Source organism: Bactrocera oleae, chromosome 6 (genome assembly GCF_042242935.1).
Source record: "Bactrocera oleae isolate idBacOlea1 chromosome 6, idBacOlea1, whole genome shotgun sequence".
NCBI lineage: Eukaryota > Metazoa > Arthropoda > Insecta > Diptera > Tephritidae > Bactrocera > Bactrocera oleae.
This window is the reverse complement of record NC_091540.1, coordinates 17291406-17305078: the sequence shown is the minus strand read 5'-3', so window position 1 is coordinate 17305078 and position 13673 is coordinate 17291406. Positions and strand designations below refer to the sequence as shown.

The following is a 13673-nucleotide window of genomic DNA, read 5'->3' as shown; positions in this document are numbered from 1 at the left end:
TAACAGTAATTTATTTCAAAGTGTCCTAAGCGTTGTTGTTGTAGTTGCAGTGCGCTTATAAAATAAGAGCAATGCATTTGCAGCAACACAAATTCACACATACTCGTACACACCACACACACTTACATATATGTATACATACTGTCAAATGCCTAACTGTTTTGTATGCTTACTAAATTGTTTATATTCAAAAGCCAATATGCGTGTATGTTTGTTTGTAAGTATGTATGTGCAAAAGTATTATTTTTTTCTATCATTAACCTTTGTGTTCAACGAATAATTGTTCAGCTGCAATTATGGGCATGCATACCATGCAAAAAAATTCAAATGAGGTGATTAATAAAAGGTTTGAAACTAAAGTAAAAAATTAAAAATTAAGAAAATAATAATAAATAAAAATAAATCAAGTAAAAATTTAAAAAAAAATAAATTACAAAAAATTAAGATTAATATAAATTTAAAAAATAAAATTCAAAATTAAAATTTTTAAAATACAAAAGTGCATATTTAAAGTATATACAAATATACATACATATGTACATACACGGAAGCAACTAGTTTTTATTGAAATATAACACAAACACTCCCCACTGCTATTACTTACTGGCTAAAGTGTAGTTTTCTCAGCTATAACATTATGTTAAATAAATATATGTATATACATACATACATACATATATGCAAACATGCATATTAAAGTTAAAAAAGAAAATTAATGTAAGTGAAGCGCGTACCTTATAATTACATCAAGTGATCAAGTTATGTTTATACATATATACATATGTATGTTGAATTCAAAAGGTAATGAGAAAATGGAGGGTAATGCAAAAAAGCAACAACACATTGGCAGAATCTACGCTAGTGGAAAAAAATTTTAAAAAAATGTTTTATAAACGGTTTTTATTTAATTATTAAATTTTTCTTGACTTTTTAAATTTTTTTTTAGAAAATATAAAAAAACAAAACATTGACGCAATACATACGTCAACATTATTGGAAAAAAATTTAAATACCAAAAATTTTGAAATTAATTTTTAATTTTTCTTGGTATTTTAAATTTTTTTAGGTAAATGCAAAAACAGCAGTATATATGCACATTGCTAAGAAAAATATTATTGGAAAAAATTTAAACCCAAAATGTTGTTTCTTTTTTGAAAAAAAATTATTTATTTTTAATTTTTACATTGTTGATTTTTGTTAAGTTATTGCAAAAAAACAACAGATTGGCGGAACAGATGTTGAAATGTTTTTAGAAAAAATTAAATAAGTATTTTGCAAAAGCAAAGCAGTTGGTTGGGCATAGCAAATAAGGCAGTTGTAGAGAAACAGCAGATAAATATAAAATGACAAGAAAATAGCATGACATAAATAAAAATAAGTGTCATGTAATTGAAACTAAAAATTTCGCAATACAAAAACCAATAAAAATGTCAAAGCAAAGATTTCAGTTTAAAAAAATGTCATGTAATACAAAATGAAAATATCATGAAATAAAAAAACATATGTCAAGGGAAAAAAGTTTGGGCATAACGCACTAGTAGGCATGTGCGGAAGCTCAAAGCGCCCACCAAAAAACACACACTCGCATATGTTTACATGGGCAAGTGTGAAGAAAGCAAATACACATGTGTCTTTTGTATGCGAGTGAGTGTGTACAACAGTGATACTACTAGTGCAGTTCTGCCAGTTTGTATATGTGTATGTATGTTTGGCAAAGCGTGTCAGAGTGTTATGTACATATGTATGTATGCATGCATGTATGTAAGTCCTTTGCTGTAGTTGTGCATAAAAATTTAACTGTTATATTATTTAAGAATAACTGTACGATTAAGAAAAAATTGAAAAAAAGAAAAACTAGAACAAAAGCAACATATACATACTTGTATGTATGTATGTAGTAAACATGTGTATATTAAAAAAAAAACAAGAAACCAAGAGCAGAAAAATTATATTAAAAACAACAAAAAAAAAAACAAATATACATATACATATATATTAGAACAAATTAAGAATATAATATAGTTTATTAAATTTAAAGTAAAAAAAAAACAACTACAAAATAGGCATTGTTGAACACCGTGTAACGAAATGAAAAATGTGAACCTGTTAAAAAAGTGATTTTAAATATAAGCAAAAGAAAAAAATCTTTAAAGTTTTAAGTTTTAATTGTTATAAAATACTTACAAGCAAAACAAAGCAAATGAAATGAGAAATGCAAAAATAAAAAGCAAAAGCAAAACAAAACGTTGATACACACACACACACACAGATAGTTCATAAATATAACTACTAATTAATTCTGCTGTTATTATTATTATTATTAATATAACAATTATCATTTTCATCTCAGAGATGTGTTTCAAACAAAAACAACAAAAAAATATTAAAACATTTTGTAATAAACTTCTATTACACTCCTGACTCATTTAAACTCGCATGTCGTATGTTTTGTTGTAATTGTTGTTGCTAAATGCAAATGTTAACGAAATTCATTTATCGATTATATTTATTAATCGAAGCAGTATCGATCATAGGGTAATTGGTTTTTATTGTTGTTGTTATTGTACTATTAGCAACAAATTGAATGCAAGCTATAATCCACTTGCCGAGCTTAAGTGTCAGAAATCTTCAGCTTTCCCGGCTTTGAGCAAAAGGGAGTTTTGTTTCAGGTGATTTGAATGCCTCAAAAAGTTGAAGAGTCTTTCCCACTCTTCCCAGTACACCGAAGTTTTGACTTCCAAGATGTCCAAATGTTTCTACCTCGCCTTTCCCCAGACAACTTTGACAAATGGCAAGAAGTTTAGCCACAATGCATGCCTGACAGACCGCTTCACGGGCTGCCCCACTTTAACCTTGTGTTTGATAGGCACGAAGAAATGCCATAGGCGCCAGCACGTGTCCTAAGTTTCATAATGTTATGAAACCAATCGAACTAATTTCTCCGTGGCTTCTATATATCTGATCTAATATAATGATTTTCGAACGCCCGGTTAACCGGTTCGTATATATCGGTCAATATGTAAGATATCTCAACAAAATCAAGAAAACAAAGCTTTATACGAGTATTATTGTGTTCGTAATGGGCGAAATCGATCCATTAATTGTACTAGTTCCTATATGCAGTATACATGTATTGATTTTCGTCGTTCTAATTTAAAATACAATTCTGCAGACACTTGTGAATATTTTCCTGCCTTTGATCCCTGCAAATTCCATGGGTATATAATATTCGGCAGCGGCCGAACTTAGTCTTCTTAATGTCATAAAATGTTTCGCCTATCTCTAATATAACAGACAGGTGCACATAACACCCAGCAAAATTTTAGGTTTGACTGTATTTAGAAATTTGTGTATATTCCCTTGTCGAAATTTGAAGATGGCGGTGACCTTAGTTCTGAGAAGATCAAATTTACAGGTTGTATACATTTGCCTTTGCCTAAATATAGTAGTTTTCGACATAAGAAGGTATACGTACTCATTCAGCAAGATGTCAAATAACTCGTTATGCGCCCAAGTCAAAACGCAAATAAGCACCTTTCAGTAACTCGAACTCGTTAGATTTGATGAAACTCCTGAGCTATTTCTACAATAGTTGCTAAATTTCTTTTAAAGTTAAACATTGCGGTACCATGAAATGTATCCCATCTGAACCCACTTAAGGCAGGAATTCGCAAAGGTAATTGCGTAAGATTGCTCGAATCTCTGCACATACACTACATTCTGCCAAATCAATCCATCTTACCTACGAATTGTAGAACCCTATCATGTTTTCCTTTCACTCAAAAGTTTTAGATTGTTCCCAGTTTACCTATATCTAGTCAAGTCTGGAGGCAAAATCGTTAAGTGTGGTGTGGTTCTTATGACCGGCGAACTCTAACTCAATACTTGGCTCTCGCCCGTTCTATTGAGTTATAGCTCCAGTGTACAGAAAACAAATTTTTTACAACATTACAAATATAACATTGAGTTCTCTACTAAATTTTATATTTCGATATAAATAAAGATTACATAAAATATTCTACAATGGTAAGTATACATATAGTCTTCTAAGCAATGTATGTATATTATGCCGATCAAGCAAGTCCAATTCGTTTAACGAATATGTTTGTAAAAAGTCAAAGATCCTTTTAAAAATTCGGGAATGCTGTAATCCATTTGTCGATCAGCCATCGAAGTTCACTGTCGATTTACAAATCGTACTTTGTATGGCTTTGGTGTCAGCGTAATGCCCGGTTGTAGCACCACAGATGGCATTGCCTCTTCGCACAACTCGATACGGAAACGATGGACAATTTTGGTGAGGAACGAAAACAGGCATGCACGAGCTAAAGCATCGCCCAGGCAACGACGACGACCCTGACCGAATGGCATAAAGTACTCATCGCGAAAGATCTTACCCTCAGCATCGAGGAAACGTTCTGGTCGAAAGACTTCCGGATCACCCCAATGCGTTTTGTCCATATGTACCACACGCAGACCAATCAGCACAGTTGTATCTTTAGGCACATTATAACCGCCGAGTGTAGTATTGCGCAGGGCACGTCGCGGCCCGGTAATTGGTGTTATATGGAAGTAGCGTTGCACTTCCATAATAAAGGCGCTCGTATATGGAAAGTATTCACGATTACAAAGATTAACGGGAATTTTATGTTTCTCCAAATTATCGGTGATTTCATCATAAACACGCTGTTGAACATCACGATTAAGGGCAAGCATCATTAACGCCAAATCGGTGGTATTGCTGGTGGTTTGTGAGCCGGCAATGAAGAAGTCCAAAATAGTCATTGTCAATTGGGTTTCACTGAAAGTGGTGTTCTCTGATTCATCACTATGTTCGTTCATCTCCCGTATGTAAGCATAGATTAGATCACTTTCGGCATTCTCTTTCGTAATGCTAGCGCGATGTTCGTTAATCGCTTCCAAGAAGAATGCATGCATCTCTTGATTCATTTGGCAGATCAGATTGTAGCCGGTCCAGTTGGGCGCGACATAACGCAACCAAGGAATTTGTGATAATACGCCACCACAGATGTCGAAAACCTTCGAGCGCCGATTCAATAATTCCAATAGTTTTTGCAAACGCTTATCGCCCCGTCCAATACCCTTACCGGCCGTCAAAGTCCAGAGCACATTGAGTACACTCGGCGCCAGAAACGAACCCGGCCAGGTAGGTTCTCCCTCCAGCTCATCGATATATGAGAGCAAGCTGTCTGCTTCCTTTTCGATGTACTGCTCCATCTCTGTGCGTCCGTAGCCGACATGCCGCATTTGTCGCATAGCGAAACTGCGATGCTCCTGCCAAAGTTGACCATCGGTGCAGGTAATGCCTTTGCGTGTACCCATTGTGCGCAGGCGTAGAAAGAAATTATCGGGACGTCCATCAAACACTTCGCTTGTGTGCACCTCGTGCACTAATGGATACGAAAGTGCAACCACGACGTATTCGCTACCCAATTTAAGACCTAAAATATCGCTGTTGTACTTTTTGGACCACTTCTCAAACACCAAATGTTGGCCACCGCTGGCACGTGCCTCTTTGCGCAGTTGAATGGTGTTGCCCATCCATGGTATAAAGTCGGGACCTGTAATTGTACAAAAATAAACATGTGGTTATTACATGAAAGTGTGGTGAGTAAATGTAAATATGGTAGGAAGATCGAAAACTAGCCTGCAGTTAAACCGATAAGGTGGATAGCGACTTTGGAGATCCGCTATGATAGAGAAGCATTTTCCGTAACTCTCCGGGATCCATATCAGTAATTAATATTTTTATTGTGTTCGCAAAGCCAAAGAAATTTTGGCGAATTCAAATTTGAGATGAAAATTATTCAGACGTAGAAGTGATTGATTACTTAAAAAAAAATGTAAACCTACAAAAAAAAATCTTCCTTTAACCTTATCTAATTTCAGAGAACAGAGCTCAAACGCAAAAAGCAGAGAAGGAATTATTAATGCGCCCTGCGAAAAACTATTTTTAAATTCTTAGCTTCCTTAGAAAGCAGTCAAAAAAAGTTTGAAGTTTGTGAAGATAAGGCTCTAAGTAGTAGATAGCCCACCAAATCAATGTTAAACAAATACCTATCGTCCAAAACTAGCTATCAGTAGTTTGGTGTACCAAAATACCATATCAGTGGTAGGTTTTTTTTTTTTTGATATATTCGATAATTACGTACATTTCCTTGTTAAGTTGATTTATAGCTCACAATCGATTTCAGTTCGTAGTAACACGGTATTGAACTACGGTATTGAACTTCTGTGATTAGTTGACAAAAATAGATGTGCCAGCGATATACTTGTAGAATACACGAGAATGTGGAATTGAAAACAAACTGAATCCGATGGAATAAAAAAATATATAAGAGGGCTTTACAACTGGAGAGTATTTTTTTTGAAATGAGCATAATCTCACAGAGTTAAGACGTGTCCTTGTGAGCAATGAAACATTCAATGAGTGGCTGGATTTTGAAACTAAATCTCTAAATCGAGTAATTTCTTTTCCTGTAGAACCATACCAATTCGTTAAAGGTTCTATTTAGAGCATATTTCAGTTAGTGATGCACATTATTTCAAATTTCGTCGTGGATCATCGTGGTTGGAAATGATTCTGTAGGTATACATATATGTATATAAGAATATAATCTCACCACGATCTTATGGAAAGATAATTACTTTTTTTTCTTAGAGGCGAGTTTTCTTGAAGGTATAAATTCACAAAATCACAATTACTCTGCTATAACTCATACACGATTACATCGAAGAAATGTACTACAACAGTTCTACGCGGAAGATTTTTCTTATACCGAATGCCTGCTTTTCAATTGTTGTTTTGAAAAAGGTCAAACTTTCGAAAGGATATAACGACTAGCATGTTAATATCTACCTTAGATTTAGAAACCATCAAACGAGCACTATAAATGAAAACTTTTAAGAAAATTGAGCTTTAAACACAATGTTTATAATGTTACAATATGTATTAATAATCGCTTTCCTAGATACTTTAAGGAGCTACTCTGTCATGAAATTATTGACCAATTCAATCGAGCTTTCGATATTCGCAATCACGACACATCAAGAAGTGAGCTTGGACTCGACAAATGAACGTTAAGTTTTCTACCTTTTCTACAAACTTACATTTTACAAAAAAACAAAAAACAATAAGAAAAATTAAGGAAGGCCTGAGTTCGTATGTAACCGAACATTTTATACTTTTGCAACTTATAAGGATCAAAGCCGGCTAAATACCTTCAGGTGTTGTCTATATTAAAAAATGTCTCGAAATGGTTCAACTTCATTGTTCGATAAAATCTTAAATGGATTACAATCAAATTTGGTATCATATTAATTTATTTTGAAAGTCATAGACTGCCTTAGTTTTATTACTATAAGTATATTAAAATCATCCTCAAATGAGATACATATACTGATGTGATATAAACTCAACCCAAGCAGCTAAATCAAATATACTGAGTTGATGTGAAAAACGTCAAGCAAAGATTCGGAATTATTATATTATTATTCATACAGTTCATTTATATTGAGCGGTAAACCATTAATATAATATAATCTTATAACGATTAAGAAAACATGTCCACTTAATTTCATTAAAATATCACACATTTTGACCAACCTGTACGGTATAAAGTCAGGTGGGAATTCGGAAATCATTATACAGGATATATTAAGGGCTTAGAAAAGGAAGGGCTGATTGCATTAATTTTTTAAATTGCTCAGGTATACTTGAGAACTTTTTTTCAAGCAATTTCATAAATAACTCCCACATTGGCCGATATACTCAACTGAAAGTTCGAAAATCTTTATATTAGGTATATGGAGGCTAAGGGAAGTATTGACCCGATTCAACCCATTTTTGCGAATTTCAATAATATATCTCACTGATTGACCGATATACTCGGCATAAAGTCAGTCATACGCACTGGAGTCCACATATTTGGCGTCTGGGTTCTTCAAAAGTTAAGGTCCGATTTTGACAATTTTTGGGCGTAAGATAAAATATCTTGAGGGAACTATTTGTGCAAACTTTTATCCGGATACATCGATTAGCTCTTGATTTGTATACTGGAGAGCGAAAGAATCAGATGCCATTTAAACTCCTGCTACATGGGAAGTAGGCGTGGTTTTTGTCTGCTTTTACCCATTTCCACACTGTAATGTAGGAATGTAAGAATGAAATCACATACCGAAGATTGATATCGGTCTGGTAGGTCCTTAGATATGGGTTTTCACCTAAATATGGGCGATGCCACGCCCATCGTCCAATTTTGATACCGGCTTCTATAAAGACTTCTTGTACCATCTTGGTTGTAAACTGAAGCATATAGTTATTGATTTATCGCGCTTTTAGTACCGTTTAACAAAACCGTTACATGAGGAGAGGGTGGGGTTAAAATCCGATTTTATCCATTTTTGTACTGTCGGTTTTTGATGGATTTACCTCAAGGGAATTTGGTTGTTATTGCTTTATTGGTCTAGGAGATATGTATATAGGCAAATTTTTTAAAAATGTTTACTCCTCATTTGTCCCCTGCTACTGCAATCCCTTGTACGTAATTACAGTCTTATATCTTAATTTATTACTTAGTTATGGCAATTTATATGTTTTCGATTAATGGCGTTTTGTGGGCGTGGCAGTGGTCCCATTACGCCCATCTATGAATTCGTTCTTACTTCTTTGCCAAGAAACTCGTATACAAAACCTCATTACGATATCTTAATTTTTACTCAAGTTACAGCTTGCACAGGCAGAAGGACGGACGGACAGGCAGACACTCACGCGGATTTCAACTCGTCTCGTCATCATGATCGTTTATAAATATGTAACCCTATATCTAACTCGATTAGTTTTATGTGATACAAACAACCGTTAAGTGCACAAGACTATTATACTCTGTAGAAACATGTTGCAAGAGTATAAAAATAGAATAACCTTACACTTCTCAGAACACACATATTTATAATTTCTGTAAGTTAGACGTGAAACCCTGTAACTTATCATAGGAAACCCATACCCCAATCGAACGGAAATCTATTGGAGCGCTACGTGTATTTTATACATAATGTTAAAAGTATGTAAATGCAAATATGTATGTGCATATATATTAGCTAAATCGACACCTGGCAACCGCAACAACCCGTCACCACAAATGGTTGCACGTCCTCAGACGGGCCTCTGGTTGATGATAATTGACAGCCTTTGCCGTGACTTGTTTTTTCGAGCGTGCGTCGAATCGAAGTATGGCTAATAGATTACTAACACCCATCAGTTTATATAACAATAACAACAGCAAAGCAATATACATAAGTAATCAGAACACTACGAACTGAATGTTTATTTTTGTTGTCATTTTCGAACTTTGGACTAATAAAGCAGATACTTTTATAATTCAAACTTCTTTCGTACAATCACAAAGGTAAGTATGTGTTATGTATGTCAGATAAATAAAGAGGAAGTTGCTATTTATAAACACCGCGTCTTAATACATACATACACATATGACACGAGGCCATTAAGGTACTTCGAATGGGTTTTCCGCTTTTTCTCAAAGGATAACTGAACAAATTATTGGCTGCACGCGTACATAATTTCTTATTGGACTTTTTGCTTTTTATTTGAATACGAAGAATAGTGGGACGTAATATAGTTAATTAGCTTTTAAAAGCATTCGTACATATTACACGAGTAAATGCAGTTTAATGACACACGAACCTGTTTAAAAAGTGTGCGATTTTTCTTTCGAAATTTTAATATTTTTTTGTGCACACCGGTATATACATACATATATTACATGTATATGTGTCAACTATGGAATTATATTCAGCTGCTTACCTTAAATAATGAATTAAAATAATTAATTTTTTACATTTTATTGTGGAGTAGAATGTGGAGCAAATGCTTTATCGCGAAATAGTTAGCAGTATTTAAAAACCGAGTACACCTAATTCTCCTTTTACACGGTGGATTTGTTTAAGGAAAAACCATAAAAAAACGTATTTATCAAAAATGAAATCGTGTAAAAATTTTATTTTCAAACCGTGTAAAAACATAATTAGGAGTACATTGTGTACAGTGTGCCCACGTCCACGCTAAATTATATACTTGTATATACAATATTATGTAAGTTTTCTCATATAGCGATCGTGGTCCGACATTTAATGTCTGACAAGAAAAAAAAACTAATCAGCTGAACTCTGTCACTCAGCTAGCATCAAAGCTTCAGCCACAAAAAGCAGAAGCAGCTCAATAGTTTTATTAGAGTTACTTCGACGCATAGCCTGTTTACGACGACAGCCACGTTATAATTCGTAGGTTTGTTGATTACTATTATATAGCACATGGGCTCGATGGCAACTTCCGTCGTCAGGATATGGCAAACCTTTAAGTATCTCTTGAAATGTAAACGACATTAGCTTCACCAACAATAAAGCGAATATAATATTGCAAAATATGACGTCATTACCTCGACCTCAACCATATGTCATTCTATGGATCTATCATAGTATCTAATTAAAAACAAAATATTCCAACACGTTACATCATAAACAAAATGAAATATCAAACTTTCATATTAATTGTAAACAAATCTTATCTTGTTCATGATGTCGCGAACCAATATATTTTCTGTCTAACACTCTCCAAAAAAAAACAATAAAACCGATAAAAGATAGTCTCTATTTCTGTCAATTTTTATTTAAGTGAAGTTATTCACTACAGCATTTTTGGTTATTAATTTGCAATGTACTGGATCAGGTCCTTCAAATATTTTTTAAAATTAATTTTGAATAAAGTACAACTTTTTCTAAAAATCAATGCTTTTGAATGAAAAAGGTGTAAACTTATCGTCTGGTGAGTTGTAACACAATCGCTACCAAAAAATCATAAAATAATATGAATTTTCCAAATTAAATTGTACAAAATTGTTTTTAAAATACCCCCGCATAATTAATATAATCAAAAGTTGTTCGGCTTGAATAAATTAATCAGTTTCCAGTTGTTTGCTTTCATTTCGAAACGTGCCTACAAAACAAATAATAAAAGGAAAATTCACACTTTATTGAATGCATTGTTTTCAGACGACCCCATTTATATAACAAGCGATGCTAAAATGAAAAAAAATTCATATCACATTTAGTTAAATTAAAATTTAGGCCATTTTATTTCAATTATTTAGTTGAAAAATGGTTGTGGATATATGTAGGTGGGCTATATCACTTGGTTCAAACTGTTCTGATCAGGGTTGCAAATAATGCATTAAAAATGTGAATAAATTAACATTCAAATAAAATTTTTGTTTATATTTTGTAATCTCGAACATCTTAATTAAAAATAGGTTTCGAATTGCTAATACCAAATATCTGATTAAAACGCTAAAAATTAGTTTTTATTACCAAAAATTGAATTAAAAATTAAAAATGAAAACTTTAGATTAAAATACCGGATTTAAAGAGTAAAAAATGTTATATCCAAGTTTGTAATTAAAAACTAAAAAAAATATCTTTTTGAACTTAAAAATATTTCCCGCTTACGTACTATCCATCTGTTCTACCATTTTGGTTATATTGAAAACGTATTCTACCCTGAACAGGGTGTTTGTAACACCCAACAAGAAACGTCGGAGAGAGTATATACATACATAATTGATCAGCGTGACAAGCTGAGTCGATTTAGCCACGTCCGTCTGTCTGTCCGTCTGTATATACGCGAACTAGTCTCTCAGTTTTTGAGATATTGGTATGAAATTCATTTGTCGGAACCCCCGATATCGGACAAATGTAACATACTTGTATAGCTGCCATACAAACTTAATGATCGGAACCAAGTGCTTGTATTAAAAACTTTATCATTTGACGAGTTCTCTTCAAGAAATATGGATGAGAGCATTACCAAGTCATCGCTACAATCTCCGAGAAAATTCGAGACACCGACACTATAGCATATAGCTGCCATACAACTGACTGATCAAACTAAAGTCCTTGTACGAAAAATCTTTTATTTGTTTAAGTATCTTCACGAAGTTAACGTTTTTTCTTGTTTTTCGGCTACAGACAAGAGAAGGAGAGTTAAAAGCCTTGAATACTACTACAAACATCAGGTAATGATCTTAACTTTGTAAAACTAATAGGATCATCTATACCATACAGTCATACGATATCTAGCATTCGTGACCATCTCGCAGCAGTAATGACGAATTGCAAACTGACTGCCAGTTGTTGAGGTACATACGAGTATGTATAGATTTTTTTTCTCATAGTTCCTTGATAGAACATAAGGCCTTAATTTTTGAGAAAGTAGGTAAACAATTTATATATGTTTTTCATAGTTTTCAATAGCGACTTTCTCTCAATCTCATAGAAGCTCGGAAATATATCTCAGCGATATGCAACAAACTGTCCAACTTTTATTATGAGTAATGTGGAGACTTTGAGTCACCTATGCAATTGAATATAATTACACTCCATACAGAAGAATGTCCCATTCGGAGTACAGAATAGATGAACGCAGAGATGGACAGTGAGGTTATATTTTAAGAAGCTCATTATCAAGTTCTGAAACTGGACGACTAACTTCCAAGTCAATTGAATATGTTGGTTGAATCTAGGCTAATCGTTAGATCGAGCTTCACTTTCTATTAATGATGTGCGACTTGACACTATTTGAACAATGTCAGACTAAACTTTTTTACTCTTACTATAAATGTCAATGGGTTTTTGAGCAGGTTTTAAGTCGCAAGCTTCATTTCGCAAGCCGAGAGTGCGATACATAAGCAGCTTCGTGAATTTAAATCCAGCAGTTCACCACTGTTTTGAAAGATTTCAGTTTCATGGACTACCAAGCGGAAATGCCGACACCTCAGCCTAACGAATTTGCTAAAGTAAAATTGAATTAAGTTCACAAGGAAATACAATTAACACTAGTTATAAACCCTACATACAAATTTACTGATATATCAGCTAGTACAGTTTTCGGGAAGTAATTTGCCTTTATAGAGATTACGCGCGCATTACAATTATTAGATTTCGCAAAGTTCGCATACATTTTCAGCCTGTATTTATTGTATAAACATCGAATGAAATTTGAGATAATTTAGAGTTTTTATTTACATCTTCAATCGTCTCTTCTTACCTGGTGGAAAATTTGGTGGACGTTTCACTGACTGGATCAATGAGTAGAGCACATAACCCACGATAGTGGCGATCAGGAAGAGTACAACACTCATATCTAAAGTTTAAAATTGCGCAGCTGCTGTGAAAGACTCGTCAGTTTTTTGTTCTAATATTCCTTCACGATCCGATAACACGCGCGCGTTACGTGAAACGATGCGATCAACAATTTAATTTATTACCATAAATCACTGTTTTAATTTATAATATCAAGTTGTTTTAACTACTAGTTTTGGTTTTTTGATTGTATTTGTAGGTCCTTTAAAACGTTACGTCGATTGTAGCGACCAAATTATTATAAAACGTCTTCTCGCGCCGATAACTCAGCGAAAACTGATCGTCGGCGTCTGGCTCTTGCGGCCTATCAAGCGCTGGCGTTTAACGAACAATTCATTAATTTCTTAATTCCGTCGCTTTTTCTCATATTTTTTTTTTGATATTACTGTTCGTTTGTATTTGCATTGTGTTTCATTTATTTATTTATCTTTTGTCAGCGC

General features: G+C 33.7%; 1 protein-coding gene across 1 annotated transcript; it reads right to left on the bottom strand.

The window, feature by feature from the left end:
• Positions 1 to 3962: 3962 nt before the first annotated feature.
• Positions 3963 to 13663, bottom strand: Cyp305a1 (Cytochrome P450 305a1). The gene is made up of 2 exons (XM_014233043.3): positions 13139 to 13663; positions 3963 to 5582 (listed from the first exon to the last, which is right to left on the bottom strand). Exons 1-2 carry the CDS (start codon positions 13230 to 13232, stop codon positions 4177 to 4179), a joined length of 1500 nt encoding a protein of 499 aa, XP_014088518.1. The 5' UTR covers positions 13233 to 13663; the 3' UTR covers positions 3963 to 4176.
• Positions 13664 to 13673: the final 10 nt, after the last annotated feature.

What these genes read in the sequence shown, in the direction of transcription:
- Cyp305a1 (XM_014233043.3), bottom strand. Translation starts at nt 13,232, where the DNA reads ATGAGTGTTGTACTCTTCCTGATCGCCACTATCGTGGGTTATGTGCTC. An exon ending in TCCACCAAATTTTCCACCAG is followed by an intron (nt 5,583 to 13,138) that starts GTAAGAAGAGAC and finishes GTACAATTACAG; the next exon opens with GTCCCGACTTTATACCATGG.